Here is a 16,055-nt window from a genome sequence, read left to right on the forward strand (position 1 = left end):
TGATACATAAACACTACACAAGAAAAATCTTCACATATACACAGCTCACACAAACATGTGCAAACCTCTCTATGTACAGACCCATCTTAGTGCCAAAATAGTACAAATAAATCTCCTTGTCATTATCAGATATTTTCATTGCAGGAACAAATGTACATGAAGAATTCACAATGCTGTGTTAAAAAACTTCACTGTTCAAAAACGGTCTTCAATTCCCAATCGTAGAAACATGACAAGGAAAGAGGAAGCAGTACAAGGTAACAACAAAACAGTCAGTTTGAAAAAAATGTCAAGAATACCAATGTTCCACTTAAAACAATGAGATATAAAACAGCAATGCTCTTACACTTTAAACCAGTCCATCGATTAAACGGTAGCAAGAAGGGACATTTTTTTTGTGTTTGTTTTCTGTCTTATCTCAACCACTAGGCTTCCAATCACCACAGCCTTGATCACATCATCTTCACGGTCACTGGGCTTTATAGAATGTAAACAACACAAGGTACTATTACTTAAAAGCAATTACACAAATACAGTCCCCAGACCCCTGCAAATTAAGAGATCTAATGTTCAATTTTCCATTGTTTTGCCTTACATGTTTCAGCTTACCTCGCATATCTTCATGAATTTTGAAGGAGTCTCTCCCATGTACCACGGCAGGCAATGCTGCTGTCCTCATCCTTTGGTTTGTTGTCTGTAAAATATAGGATTGTTAAAGTACCAGCTTTATTCATTCAATCCTTTGGTTTTCTTTATTCGTTTATCCTTTCTCCCCCTCCCTCTGTCTTAAAAAATAAAAACACAAAAACATTGGCTTCAAATTTGCACATTTACACTTGTATACTTTTGTTGTAAATAAATCACCAGTGATGTGGTGCAACAACAGTTGTTTGTTACCTTTTTGTTCGGCACCAAAATAAGATTTAATAGTGGATGCGCTCATGCCACTTAAATTAGGGGTGTCTAATCCTGCTCCTGGAGGGCCAATAATGTATTACAAGTTTAACTCCAACCTGGTTCAACACACCTGTCTGGAAGTTTGTAGTGATCCTGAATACCTTGATTAGCTGGTTTAGGTGTATTTAATTGGGGTTGAAGCTAAACTCTGCAGGATCTTGCCTCCCCAGGAGCAGGATTGGGCACCCCTGCCTTAAATTCATTGGGTTGTAACAACACTTTAAAGGATTTAAAAGGATAGGTCACCAAAGATGATAATTGTCATTTACATTTACGACATAATACAACAACAAAATCAAACCTTATTAGTTCTTGTGTCATGACATTTGATCAAAAGACTTGCAAGAACCAATGAGGTTTGATATTTATGAAGAAGCTAATACAATCAACCATTTTTGTAAACCAAGACTGACATTTTTATGCTTTCATCATATAAAGAAATTGTATGATTTCAGAAGACTTGGAATATGACATACAAATCGTATAGGTTACTTTTTAGACACTTACTCGGAACACACTGATATGGTCACAAGTTAAATGCTTCTTCAGAGATAGTTCACTCTTAAATGTGCATACACAATCTTTATAGATGCATGGGAGTGGACAGTGACTTGCCTGATGGCAGTGTTTCAGCTTGTAGTGTGCGAACCTCATCGATACGGAGTTGTGCTTCCACTCTGCTTGCACTGTACTGATCCTGCAAATAAAAAACAAAAAAGTCAAACTCCAGCCAAGCACACATACACGTTACATACAGAAATATTCACTGCAAATCTTACTTAAAACTAACGATAATGAGATCAGATTAAGAAAACTCTAAAAAGTCACTTATATGTAGACTGTTTATCTATTTATCAACATTAACTTGATCCACACTTTTAGTAGTGATGGGAAGTCCGGTTCTTTTCCGCGAACCGGTTCTTTCGGACAGTTCGGTTCAATGAACCGGTTAAAAAAACCGGTTCATCGGTTCTTTTACGCCCTAATGTAATGACGTCATTCGCGATGACGTAATGATATCAAGTCTATCGTCCCAGGCCTGGATGAAAATACACATTCAAATATATAAAGTCAGTAATCATAACTTCAGTCAGTTAAAACATCGGACAGCTTTTCCGCGAACCGGTTCTTTCGGACAGTTCGTTTCAATGAACCGGTTAAAAAAAAACGGTTCACCAGTTCTTTTAAAAGTGAAAGTCACGTGACATGTGGCCAAGTATGGTGACCCATACTCGGAATTAGTGCTCTGCATTTATCCCATCCAAAGTGCACACACACAGCAGTGAACACACACACACACACACACCGTGCACACACACCCAGAGCAGTGGGCCAAGTACACTGTTTACTCCTCACCTAATGACGTCATTTCTATCGTCCTAGCTAATGAAAATACGCTCAAACACAAAAAAATAAAATAAAAAAATACGCTCAAACACATTCAAATAAAGTAATTTGTAATCATAACTTAAGTTAAATAATAATAATCATCACCATCATCGTCGTCTTGGAAAAGTTTCTTACGTTAGCGTTTTGCAAAAGCACCATATAAGGCTCTGATGTGCAGACAGATGTTTTACAAGTCTTATAGACATAAGTTGAGCTAGTCTTCATTAGCTTTTTACAGAAACGAGGATTCAGCTCATAAAGCTTAAACTATAACGTGCATACAATAGTAAATAGCAAATTTCATTTACGTTTTCACTGAACAGTTGTTGCATGTTCATCATGTTAAAAATGCTGTTTGATATAATAGCATTCGCATTTTCCAGTAACTTTAGGCATACGTTTTATTTTTTTTATTAACTTACATTTCGCCAAATTCACAGTGTACTGGAGATCCGAGAACCGCGGCTGTAACAGTTCGGTAGAACACTCAAGCTGTTTGTATTCATCAGTTCTCTCAACACAGCATGTCTCAATTCAGTGAACGTTTGGAGTTAATGGCGTAACATATACTCCGAAATAATTGGTTTATTTCAAGTCTGAACGTCTGAAAGTGAATAAACACGAATTTGCCTGGCAGTGCGTGTGGCTTAGTTCGCAAAATGTGATTGCCTGAAATCAAAACGCGGACGGTGAGCGCCAACGAAACAAGCCTAAATGAACATTATAGAAATCACAAATCAGGGTACTTACCCATTCCATTATCTGCAGTCCATAAAGTCCACCTGTAATCGTTTAAACGCGGGCTCCTTCATCTTTTCTCATTCAGAAAATGGCGGATGGCGTGTCTCAAGTTCGTTAAAATAGTACGTCATCATGACGTAGAGTTTCTGGCACTTTATTTAAAGTTTTCCATTTCCCTTCAAGTTGAGGTTGTTATAACTCATCCAATTGTGTAGTGAGACACTGAAAGTTGACAGGACATGATTTTACTTGTCCACCTGACTAAAACTCAGAATCATTTTTTACAGTGTAGGTACTGTGCAGGTAAACCTACCCCCCTAACCCTCACTCCCATCCGGGTTACAGCACCAATGTAACCCCCCGGGTCCTACTACACACACCCGCTCCGAGCGGGACTCGAAACCTGGTCTCCGGCATGGGAGGCAGGTGCACTAACAAGGTGGCTAAAGACCTCAGCCCCTAGCGTCAGTCGCTAGTGCACCTCTTGAGATCAGGGGAGTGAGGTCTACCTGCACAGCACCTACCAGCCGGCCTCCGTTACAAGAGCATACACAGCAAGATCTTTGAGTAAAGGAAATGTGCCATTTTCAGTTTTTATACAGCCATACGCGATTGTGTTTGGACCTCTCATTTGTCTGAAGTGTGCGTACACCTCTTCAGGCTGCATTTGTGATGGCATTTATTTAATTTATTATTACTCAGAAATAGTTTAGTAGTTGAGTCACTTGTTCCATTTCTAATGATATGTATTGTATGTCAAAGTGGCTGAACAAAGTGCTTTGTCATCAGGAGTATGTGGTTCTTGCATATACATGGATTTATTTTATTGTAAACGTTTTAGTGTAAAATTATTTATGAATCATAAATTCTGAATGAGAATTTTCATACATAATTTTTTACATAAATATATGTGCAAATGCACTGAATGAGATCCACTGTCCTCTCATATTTTGTTATTTTGTGTTTCACTGTATTGTTATAATTTGTGAAGTTACATATTTGAGTTTTATAGAAAAAGGCAAATGTCTTAAATTTTACTCTGCATTTATTGAAATGGAATGAAACATGAAACAAACTACTATACAATCAGAAAATTTCAACATACCATATGATTATGTCAGAGAAGAGGGGAGGAGGAATATATAAATAAAATACAGTGTATGATATGAGCCCATTCACCATTCATGAATTACTATTGGTTTATTTTATTCTCCAGCAGGTGAGGTATGGTTGGAGACTGAGATGGGTCTTGAAGTTAAGATTGTTCTGGAGCATTTGGTGGAACTTAATCGTGGAAGATAGGGTGGGGTTTGTGGGGAGGTTTGTGGGGAGGTTTGTGAGGAGGTTTGTGGGGGGGCTTGTGAAGAGGCTCGTGGGGGGGCTTGTGGGGAGGCTTGTGGGGAGGCTTATGGGGTCGGGTCTTGTAGAGGTGGTGGGAGGGCTTGAGGTGGAGGTTGTGCTGGGTCTTGTGGTGGAGGTGGTGGGGGGGCTTGAGGTGGAGGTTGTGCTGGGTCTTGTGGTAGAGGTGGTGGGAGGGCTTGAGGTGGAGGTTGTGCTGGGTCTTGTGGTGGAGGTGGTGGGGGTGCTTGAGGTGGAGATTGTGCTGGATCTTGTGGTTGAGGAGAAGGTGGAGCTTGATTTTAAAGAGTTTGCAATGGGACTTGAGGTCGCGGTTTTAGTGGAGGTTGTGGTGGGGCTTGAGGTTGATGTTTCTGTGGAGGTTGTAGTAGGGATTGTGTTGGAAGTTGAGGTTGTAGTAGAGGTTTTGGCGGAGGTTGTGGTGTAGGTTGGACTTATTGTGGTGGGTCTTGAGGTTGGCTTTGTTGTGGAGGCTGTGGTGAAGATAGGAACTGGCCTGACTGTAGGTCTTGGATGCGGCCTAAAAGGTGGAAAGAGGGGCCGTTGGGCCTCACACGTACTGAACACCAGCAGAACCAGAGCCAACACCGACATCTTCACTGGAAGAACGCTCTCCATCTCTGATATCTGGAGATTAAACACAGGAAGTTAAACACACATTATTTGGTTAACCGTTTTACATTTGAGATGCATATTTGACATTTTGATGCATAATTCCTTTGTGTATGTCTTGAAATAAATCCAAGAACAAATCACTATTTTAATGAGTTCAGGCTGACAAATCAATATATGATCAATTAGGAAATAAAAGGTAACATTATTTCAGGTATATGATCTTGCAAACATTAAAAAATGTCCATTAGAACCGAATGCATAAATCATAAAATAACAACAAAACACAATTAAGCTGAATACAAAAACATTTGATTTAGCAATAATATAATTGATAGTATATATAAATCTCTCACCAGATGTTCTGTTGTTGGAGATACAGATGAATGAGAGTCTTCAAATGTTCCTCAGACTTCACTGTCTTCTGTATGTGATCCATCAGACTTATATATGTTTGAGTCGCCTCCACCTGCAGCTGCACCTTTGCTTTTGATTCATCCTACCATTATTGATATTTTGTCAATGTTTTTTTTTTTAAAACATGTGTCAACTGGAAGAAGATGGGCTCTCCCTGCTGAGTTTTGGTTCCTCCCAAGGTTTCTTTCTCATCCTCCCTAACCCTTGGGGAGTTATAAAGCACTATTTTCTGTTTGTAGTTGGCTTATAGCTAAATGAATTGAATCTTGTATTGAATTTAATTGAATTTAGGGCTTGATAGCCTAAAAAAATGTAGCAGATTCACTGCAAAACCAAAAAGGCTGCAGTTACTGTGCAATAACTGCAGTTGTTTTCATGGTGAGATAACGTCTCGGTTACTTGTGTAACCCTCGTTCCCTGAGGGAGGGAACGGAAACGTTACGTCAGTCGTGACTGACGAATTGGGATCTCGCCCGAGAGCCCAATCACCTTCGAGTGTTAGACAGCCTTACCCTTCTGCTGTCCTCCGAAGTAGACAAAGAGCTGGTCTGAGGTCCTGAAGCTCCGCGTACGGTCCACATAAATGCGCAGAGCGCCAACGGGACAGAGCATAGCGATGGCTGGGTCTGCCTCCTCCCGGGGCAGCGCTTCCTGACGGAGGCAGCGCAGCCGAATCGTCATCTCCAGAGCCTAGCTCGCCCTCTGATGCAGCGATCGACATCCTGTCATCTGCCTGAGCTCTGCACAAGATGCTGGACCCCGCCCTGTCCGAGGACCCAGCACACTCGTCCGAAAACCCCAGGTGGTGCGCCATGCTTGAGGAATGAGAGGCCCGCGGAGACGTACTCGACGGGGAAGCTCTCACCGTGATCCTCAGGTCTCCCTAACCATGAACCGAAGTAGCCCTCCGGGAACCGGAGGAGCTAGAGCTGGGCATGGCAAGGGGGATACCCCCCCGTTTAATGAGGAGGTATCTGGACCGCAACATCGCGATGGTCATGTTCCCGCACTGAGAACATGACTCATCCACGAGCGCTGCTTCAGCGTGCTGAAAGCCCAAGCACGAGACACAGCGATCGTGACCGTCAGATGAAGCCAGGAAACGACCACATCCAGAAACGCACGAGCGGGAAGCCATCTTTAAAAAGACGCCCGTCGCTCGTGGAGCTCTTTTAGAATTTGCTCTTTTAGAAAGGAAAAACACTCTTTTAGAGAGAGCGCTGAAGCGCCCAGGGGAGGTCGCGGCGGGACCGCAGAATGGAAGCTGCAGCTCGCCGAGGTTTCAGCAGCCTGGATGGCAACCCCCGCTGACACGCCGTAACACCAACGCCAGCTGTTTTTCAAAACACTCGCGGAGATTTGTCTTGCTAGAAGGCTCGGCTCCGAAGCGAAAAGCTGATGTGCGTTTGCACGCGCTCTCCTTTTATACCCGCGCTGCGGGGCGGGGTGCGTGTGGCGAAACACGCACGCCAACTGTCATTGGCTTGTTTAGTTAACACTCGAAGGTGATTGGGCTCTCGGGCGAGATCCCAATTCGTCAGTCACGACTGACGTAACGTCGAACGTGACTGACTGAAAGGGAACTGTGTTAGTTATGCTATGTTGCTGTTGGAGTTTGTGTTTGTGAAACATATAATGTTTCTCATTAAATGAAATTCTGTATCTTACTATTTATTCATGAGGTCAAAGTTTGGCTGGTTAGCAACTATTCAGGTCATCTTTTTCTTGCTGCTCCAGATCGCTAAATCCTGACTGTTTTTTCTTTGGGAGGATCAGTTTTCAGGGTGGACCCAACTTCTCTGTCAAGCCAGTTTAAAACAATGCAATGCAGTGCTTTTTTGATTACCTGATTATGAAAGTTATATAATTCACAATCAAAACCATCCCTGACACACCGTTTTATATTCAGGACCAGAACGGGTTTTGCAACCGTAAGACGTCATGTTGCCTTGGAACAATTATTCAGCTAATCCAGACAATAATAATAAAAAAAAATAATGATAATAAGACAAAACAATGAATACGGGGTGTTACCATCAAAACAAAACAAAATACGTTACAAAAGAATGATTTTTCTGTGTGAACACAACCAAAAGTAAGTGATAAAGCCATATTAATTTGGATCATTTGCATTTATAATTTAGTAAGAAGTTAAAAGGTGAAAATTATTATTAAATATTACATTATTTTTGTTAATAATAATAATTATTTATTTTAATCATTAAATATTACTAAATAGACTTTTAGGCATGTGAACCGAATATTCTGGACCACACTTTTTTTTACAATTAAGACACTAAAATGCAGTTTTGGCTGTATGTTGTGCAGTTTTAAAAATGGATGAGCTATATTTGTGTAGCATACTGAAAACCACTGCTCTTCAACACTTCACAAGAAACTGGAAACCCTTTGACTACTTGAAAACCGGTTTGATTTTTAAAAATAATTTTTTGATTTATCTGGTTGAGATCTTTCTTGTTGTAGTCTAGAGGTGTCACATAACCTGTACATGCTGATACCTCCTGAGACAAAGACGCCTCTTTTGATGTATTCTCGTGTGACTATCTGAAAAATCCTTATTGGAACCAAACTGCAACATTTCATACTGAACCTAAAGTGACATAAAATCACCTACATACTGCAACCTCATTCAACAACCTCAAACTATTTTATTTCACTCAAGCCATCAACACAAAGATAAGCCCCTCAGAGGAACAAGTGAGGCGATATTTGAGTGGCCAGTCGTTCCCATTTTCCAGGGACAGTGTCTGTATTTGGTGGCCTGTAGCCGTCTAAAAATGTTACCTGAAATGTCCCATTTCTTTTTGAGTATACGTTTAAAACAGACGGCAAAGTGAAGAACACCCATTTGACAAGTAAAGCAGAGGCAGAGCTCACAGGTTCACTGGACCAGCAGAGGGCGCTGAGCTGATTGTCGTGTTATAGTTCGTCTTCCTCTACTGAAACTGGCCCGTAATGAACATCCTCAGCGGTGTTGTCTTGTCGTCCTTGTCAGCTTCAAATTAAGCCACATAATTACACCTATAAATAACACAATATAAGCCACTTTTAGCACAAAACATACCCCATATTCTATTTAATTTAGTTGCGTTCCGTCTGTTTTGAACCCAAACTGCCTCCAGAGTCTTGCATTTCCAGACTTTTGCCCCTATTTAGTTTTCTGTAATAGAATAAGAATTTAATGAAAATAAATTTATCATACAAAAAGTGTGTTTTCATTGCAGCTGTTTAGGGATTTTTCAGTGATTGTCAAACATGACTGAATGAATTCAAGGTGCACTTTTTCATTATGCAAAAATGCAGGTTAAATGCATTTTGGGTTTCTTCACACAATATGTGACCCTGGACCACAAAACCAGTCATAAGGGTAAATTTTTCGAAATTGAGATTTATGCATCATCTGAACTATTTGAAAATCTGGAATCTGAGGGTGCAAAAAAATCCAAATATTGAGAAAATCGCCTTTAAAGTTGTCCAAATGAAGTCCTTAGCAATGCATATTACTAATCAAAAATTAAGTTTTAATATATTTACGGTAGGAAATTTACAAAATATCTTCATGGAACATGATCTTTACTTAATATCCTAATGATTTTTGGCATTTAAAAAATCTATAATTTTGACACATACAATGTTTTTTTGGCTATTGCTACAAATATACCCCAGCGACTTAAAACTGGTTTTGTGCTCCAGGGTCACATATTCTTAGCACCGTATTAAATAGCTTATTCTAAAAGGACCTTTGCAAAAATAAAAAATAAACAAACTTTCGTGTGTGCACGAGAAACCTTTAAACTTAGCACAATGCACACTGAGCCACCTATTGCTCCATCAGCCCATTTTGCGGTGTGGTTTCTTGGCCGCCATAGACTAGAGTATGCGTTAAAGCATACCTAAGGCCTTAAAAATTTGATGTACTGCACTAACAAAAGGAAAATGTGGAACACTTTTTTTTTTTTAGAGTAACAGTCCTTTTTATAGACCCTTGAACTTGGCAAATAGGACAATGCACACAGCCTGAAACAAACAATGGTTTCTCCTTCACCACAGAGGATGTGTTAAATTGGACATTAGGCCCTGATATTACAGGTACTACCCTAAGGAAAGTAACATTTTTATTCATTCATGTGCATCCAACAGAACAACAGAATACGAGCCTGGAGAGCCAGCTGACAACGTCGATTGTCCTCCATGTGTTTTTTTCTCCAGTCACTAAAACAATCAAGTGAAGGTGGAGTCCTAATGGAAGAGTTACTTTATTCATAATAAGGTAAAGTATTATGAATGCACACAACACCGGCCCAGTGAGATTCAATGAACAGAGACTGCTTTATTACAATTGCAGACAGAAATGTGAAATGCCACCAAACATCTACAATACCACAGGAATAATATCAAGTTTATTAATGCACAAGCGCCCCCTGTTCAAAGTCTTTAAATGTTTTAAACTCGCACAGATCCCACCACCATCAGAACCATTCAATCAAAGGCAGCTGCTGTGGAAGCATCAGACTGTTGTGACTGTATGCAGCTGATCTGCTGGTATTGTTAGTTAGATAGTCTATATGATTCTGTAGTTGACTGGTTCAAATCTACAGTATTACAGCAGGTCAGGAGGGTAAAATCACAGTGTTGTTCCACGCAACGGTGTTGTTTCACTCATTGGTGTTGCACTCGGACACTCAGCAAAATACAGAGAGGGAACCACAAAGTGACACGCCTTAACCAAAATAGTGCTCAGCCTGTAACACACAAAAGAGTTTTTGAACATTCAGGCCTAAGTTAACTACTTAAGCCTGTAATGCAGTTATATTTGAAGTAAACAAGTATATTAATAAATATGCAAGGTGAAACATAATTTGTCCCTAACCTAAAATGCACAACTACTTCATATTTCATTACATTTTATGAGTATTAATGACTTTAAATAATTTGCTAAATTATAAGAGTTAGAGTATTGCACAAAGGTCATGGGTTCGAAACCCAGGGAAAGCAAGAACTGATAAAATGTATAAATGTAAATGTAAAATATGAATGTGAAAATATGAATTGCATTGTTTTTGATGCAATCGTGTGCAGGCACTTTTTGCATATATGAAGTTATAAACAGTCATAAATTGATTGTTTTCAACTTACGTTACAAGTGGAAGAGTGATGTTGTTTTTGGGTCTAGGTTTACTGTGAAGAAAGGAAACATCACGTTATGAATGAAACCATTTTCACTTTTTCAGTTTTATAAGTGTAAGTCATCATAGTTGTGTAAACTTATAATGTTGAATGGACACTACACCAAATTTTGTACGTTTCAGTTGGCTTCAGTAGCAAAATAAAAATCCATGATAGCGTTACTATGACTTTAAAAAAGAGGGGAAAAAATATCCAAGGATTGATTATACTGGTAAGAAGAGAGAAAGACTTCAAATTTGCCGTCACCCCTTGCATTAGAAACACTAGTTTTCTGTAATTTCATGCCAGGGTAATAAAACCCAAAGTATAGTGTTATAAATGTACATTAAACTTAAAAAAAAAATGAAAATATAAAAAGCCAGTAACTATGAAATTACATCTAACGTTAGATCATTCAGTATGCAATGCAGTGGCCATAGTCTGTGTACTTACATGCTGCTAATAATGATATTCAGGCAGGCAATGTCATCTGTGACGTCATCGTCAGTAAAAGCTTTTGAGAAATAAGAAAACAAGCAAAACCTATTCAGTTGAAAGCAATAGGAATATGGTGAGAAATTCAGAAATTCAGTGTTATGATTATTGTGGCCTTTTTTTCTTCTTCTCAAACTCACCAGTGCAGCTCGTGTTGCAGACATTGAGAGATGGGTTCATGCCGGAATCACAGGCCAGCTGATCACTGAGCTGAAACACACCGTACAGGTGCCTGACGGGACGCTGCGTTGTGTTCGGTTTTATGGAGTGGCTATTTAAGGGCTCTTTAGGTTTGGCGGGGATGTCTTTGAAGCTGGTGTTGAAGCCTGTAGCGCCGGCCAAGCAGACAACTGCCTCAGAACCAAAGGAAAAAGTGTGTGAGGGTGATCGGCCTTTCATCTGCACGTCATGTGACATAAACATGGCTATATGGTGAGCGAAGGGCATCTGTTACTCATGTCTAGCGTTGAGATCGTTCACGGTCATTTTGTCTCCCATGGCCCGAATCACCTGAATCTGAGCCGCCTCCAGCTGCTCCTTCAGCTCACATTTACTGATAATCCGTCCCTCAGTCACACTCGACACCAGAAAACCCAGAGCAAACGCCGCCAACATCTTCACTGGGTTTACACTCTTCATTTCTGATATCTGGAGAGTGAAAGCAGGGATAAATGGGAAACTTCGTTTTAGTCAGTTACATAGCTTTGGTTGCAGAGGCATAATGCAGAAAATCTATTTAAAAAGTCCTATTTTATTCTAATTATGCAAGCAAACGAATAAACATTGTTATATTTTTCATTTTTAAAAGCATTTTATTTAGAAAATATGTATTAAATTGTATCAAAAGTGACAGTAAAGATTTCTATTTCAAGGAAATACTTTTATTTTGCGCTTTGTATTCATCAATAAAAAGTTGGTTTACACAAAAATATGAAGCAGCACAACTGTTTTCAGCTTTGATAAACAAATGTTTCTTGAGCAGCAAATCAGCATATTAGAATGATTTCTGAAGATCATGTGACACTGAAGACTGGAGTAATGATGCTGAAAATTCAGCTTTGATCACAGGAATAAATTACATTTTTTAACATATTCACATAGAAAACCTTTACTTTAAACTGTAATAATATTTCACAATATTGAAGTTTTTACTGTATTTTTAATCAAATAAATGCAGCCTTGGTGAGCAAAAATGACTTCTTTCAAAAAATCTTACAGACCCCAAAAGTTTAGATTTGTTGCATGTTCAGAGTGACCAGCAAGGCATATTCAACCATTTTGAACACATAACTTGCATTAAATCAGCTGGAAGAACCATATTATTAAGGAACAGAAAAGAGTCTTACTAGACGTTTTTGTTGTTGGAGATACAGATGAATGAGAGTCTTCAAATGTTCCTCAGTCTTCAGTACTGTGACTCGTCAGACTTATATATGTTAGAGTCGCCTCCACCTGCAGCTGCACCTTTGCTTTTGGTTCCTCCTACAATTAATTCTGAGATAATTTTTTTTGCTGAATTCGTGTCAGAGGAGGATGGGCTCTCCCTGCTGAATTTTAGTTCCTCGTCTTCATCCCCCCAAACCAAACATCTTGGGCACGCTGGGCAAATCCTTATTCAAACATTTTAAAAATGTTTTAAAAAACCAGCCCATGTTTGCTGTAATGTGCCATTCAGGTCATTTTAGCTGTGTTTTTGAAATAATTTCCAGCTGTGAGTGATTCTGAAGCTGATGTGGCATGTCTGCAGCAGATAATAGAGGTCAGAAATCACTCTTTAAAGCTTTAAATCCTCGCTGTTTTGTTTTCAGGTGGATCTGTTGACAGGGTGAAAATGTCAATTCCTTGTAAAGACTAAATGCTTCTGTGCAAAAGTGCTTTTTGGGCAAGGCGCTGACATTTAAATAGCAGTTTCTAGAAACTCGTAATGGTTTTAGTCAAGAAAATTAGTTCAGACAACCTGATTTAAGGATCATTTAGTAATTATGAATTATCCAAATAAGACAATCCAAATCAGACTTGATCTTTTGCATTGTCACACTAGATGATTTGCAGCTTACATTAGTGTGTCAAAGTTTCATGCAACTTGCAAGCTTATGTAGGAACGATGGTGTTTTACTGGGAACGATTCAAATGTAAGTTGTAAGTGTTATTTGCATGCTTTTCACAATACATGCTGATCCAAAGCGGCACTGCAGAATATAATGTCTAAAAAGACTTGGTTTGGGTGGATGATGAAGAAACCTTGGAAGGAACCAAAACTAGCCTGGGAGAGACCATTTTTCAGGTTAGAAACATATATTAATCTCAGCATTAATTATGGGATGATCCAAAAGCACAGGTGCAGCTGCAGGTGGAGGCGACTCAAACATATATAAGTCTGACGGGTCACAGTACAGAAGACAGTGAAGACTGAGGAACATTTGAAGACTCTCATTCATCTGTATCTCCAACAACAAATCAACGTGTAGTAAGATAAATATTAATATTTATTAAAAATAAAATATTTATATTTATTAAAATATATAATTACCATATGATAATTATTTAATATATTTTTAATAAAATATGTGCAGTTTTACATAAACTATTCTGTCCATTCTCTCTTTAAAAAAATATTGCAAATTGTAAATAATTTATTTACAGTATTTGATCATTAGTTTGGTAGTTTGTATGCATGATATAAAATGATAACATTTTTTATTTGCTCATTATATTTTCTGTTTCCACACCATATCAGTATATCAACAACCAATAAAGTTATATTTTTTCCATCATAATTATGTTCAAAAGTATTGCATGGGGAAAGTATGCTTCTAAAATACATAGAATACAGATTGCTACAGCTGGCTAAACTAAAACTTAGAATAACTAGTTCAGTTCACTAGTTCAACACTTTTTATATTATATTATTTGTTTTAGTACTTGTTTATAAGGCATATATATATATATATATATATATATATATATATGAAAATTTGTGGCATCTTGTGGCTTTTTAATTTTAATATAATAAGGAAAAGATAGAAAACTTAGAGCTGTTTTTTTATTTAGTTTTTATGATAAAGTGACAGTATTTAAAAGCCCCCAGAAGCAGCACAATCATATTGGTTTATACACAGTGATATATGCTTAGACAGAAGTTTAAACATTCACAGTATTACAGTAATAAACTAAAGTGTCTTAATGCACAAACTCCCTCAATTCAGAGTCTTGTTTAAACTCCCGCCACCATCATAATGACCTCATTACCATTCAATCAAAGACAGTTGCCATGGAAAGCATCCGACTGGCGTGTGAGTGTAAGTAATGCAGCAGGATGAAGCTAGAGTGAGTCTGCTCTGTGTGTATTAAACACAGTCAGCAAAGTAGTTCGGGGAAACGACAGAGTGACACTCCTTCACCATCATCATCTCCACACTGTAACAACACAGAGGACAGTCACACTGTGAACCTTCAGGCCTGATTGTCACGTAGATTATATATATATATTTTTATTTTTCAATATATATTTATGATTTTGTAAAACTTACATCTTCTTTACAGCGGTGGGGATCTCTTTGGGTTTAGCTTTCCTGTAAAGAAATAAGACAGGTGTAGTACTTTTGTATGTAATGTTTCATTTTTCAAACATTCTAATTAAAGCGTAAACACGTTTGTGTTATCATGCCAAACTAACATCAAGAAAATCATATCCTCCTTTGAATTTATGTATTAAAATAGCATTAACTAAACTAAAATAAGCATGAGTTTGCTGTGTACTCACGTGATGTTCATCAGGGTCTTCAGGCAGGCGATGTCATCAGTGATGTCATCGTCTGTCAAAGCTTGTGTGCAATGGAGAAAAAGAGTTCAGAGTGCTTTTCTTTGTTTTTAAACATTCACAGTGCTCCCTTGCTCTTTTAATTTTTCAGTGCAGAAATTAAAAACACTCACCAGAGCAGGTCGTGTTGCAGACATTGAGAGATGAGTTCATGCCGGAATCACAGGCCCACTGATCACTGAGCTGAAACACACCGTACAGGTGCCTGACAACTTTGGTGGCTGTGTTTGGCTGCGTCTCGTGGCCGGAGCCCTGGGGTCCTTTAGTGGGAGCATGTGCATGGGGCTTAGGTGGAGCTCCAGCTGGAGCCTGAGGTGGAAGCCGAGATGATGGAGCCTGAGGGGGACCTCTACGTGATGGAGCTCCAGCTGGAGCTTGAGGTGGAGCTCCAGATGATGGAGCCTTAGGTGGAATTTGGGATGCAGCTTGAGGTGGGGCTTGTGATGGCTTCATCTCCTTATTGTGGACCATGGTGTTTTTGACAAAGCTGGTGTTGAAGGCTGAGCTGCTGGCCTTGCAGACAACTGCCTCAGAAAGGAAGAAAGACATAGATGAGGGTCATTTCTGCACATAACCTGACATGAAACAGTGCAATTTGACTTCCTGAAGACGGAGGGAGAAGCTGAAGAACAATAACTCACGTCTAGTGATGAGACTGTTCACGGTTATTGTCTCTTCCATGACGGTGATCTGCTGAAACTGAGCGGCATCCAGCTGGGCCTTCAGCTCACATTTATTCAGGATCCTTCCCTCAGTCACACTGGACACCAGCAGTGCCAGAGCAAAAGCTGCCAACATCTTCACTGGGTTTACGCTCTTCATCTCTCTCTGTTTGGAAATCTGGAAATTAATTGTGTTCAGTTAATCCAGAGAACTCTGATTGCATCTTCAAGCAGAGCTAATAACAGATTACAAGTATTCAATAATTGCATATTCATGAATTAATAGCTTTGATTGGGGGAAATAAAAATATCTTTAGTATTTTAGTTCTGATCCTGCACAAAAAAAAATCTTTATTTATATAGATTTTTTTTAATTAAAACTTAAGTATAAACTAGTTTGAGCCAGTATATATATA

General features: G+C 39.0%; 2 protein-coding genes across 2 annotated transcripts in view; both read right to left on the reverse strand.

Annotated features, from left to right (window-relative positions):
• Positions 1–4,880: 4,880 nt before the first annotated feature.
• On the reverse strand, positions 4,881–11,796 carry LOC107703710 (lysozyme C-like). The gene is made up of 6 exons (XM_016506425.1): positions 11,616–11,796; positions 11,298–11,507; positions 11,116–11,176; positions 10,633–10,674; positions 10,177–10,238; positions 4,881–5,005 (listed from the first exon to the last, which is right to left on the reverse strand). Exons 1-6 carry the CDS (start codon positions 11,794–11,796, stop codon positions 4,881–4,883), a joined length of 681 nt encoding a protein of 226 aa, XP_016361911.1.
• A 2,399-nt stretch (positions 11,797–14,195) lies between these two features.
• The window catches only part of LOC107703730 (uncharacterized), a 2,273-nt gene continuing 413 nt past the window's right edge, over positions 14,196–16,055 (reverse strand). The window contains exons 2-6 of the mRNA XM_016506454.1: positions 15,619–15,817; positions 15,091–15,501; positions 14,921–14,981; positions 14,688–14,729; positions 14,196–14,574 (exon numbers count right to left, since the gene is read on the reverse strand). Of these exons, the coding sequence (XP_016361940.1) occupies positions 14,505–14,574; positions 14,688–14,729; positions 14,921–14,981; positions 15,091–15,501; positions 15,619–15,799 (765 nt within the window). The 5' untranslated portion in view covers positions 15,800–15,817 and the 3' untranslated portion in view covers positions 14,196–14,504. The remainder of the gene's footprint in view (positions 14,575–14,687; positions 14,730–14,920; positions 14,982–15,090; positions 15,502–15,618; positions 15,818–16,055) is intronic.

The sequence above is a fragment of the Sinocyclocheilus anshuiensis genome, unplaced genomic scaffold (genome assembly GCF_001515605.1).
Source record: "Sinocyclocheilus anshuiensis isolate Anshui unplaced genomic scaffold, SAMN03320099.WGS_v1.1 scaffold274, whole genome shotgun sequence".
NCBI lineage: Eukaryota > Metazoa > Chordata > Actinopteri > Cypriniformes > Cyprinidae > Sinocyclocheilus > Sinocyclocheilus anshuiensis.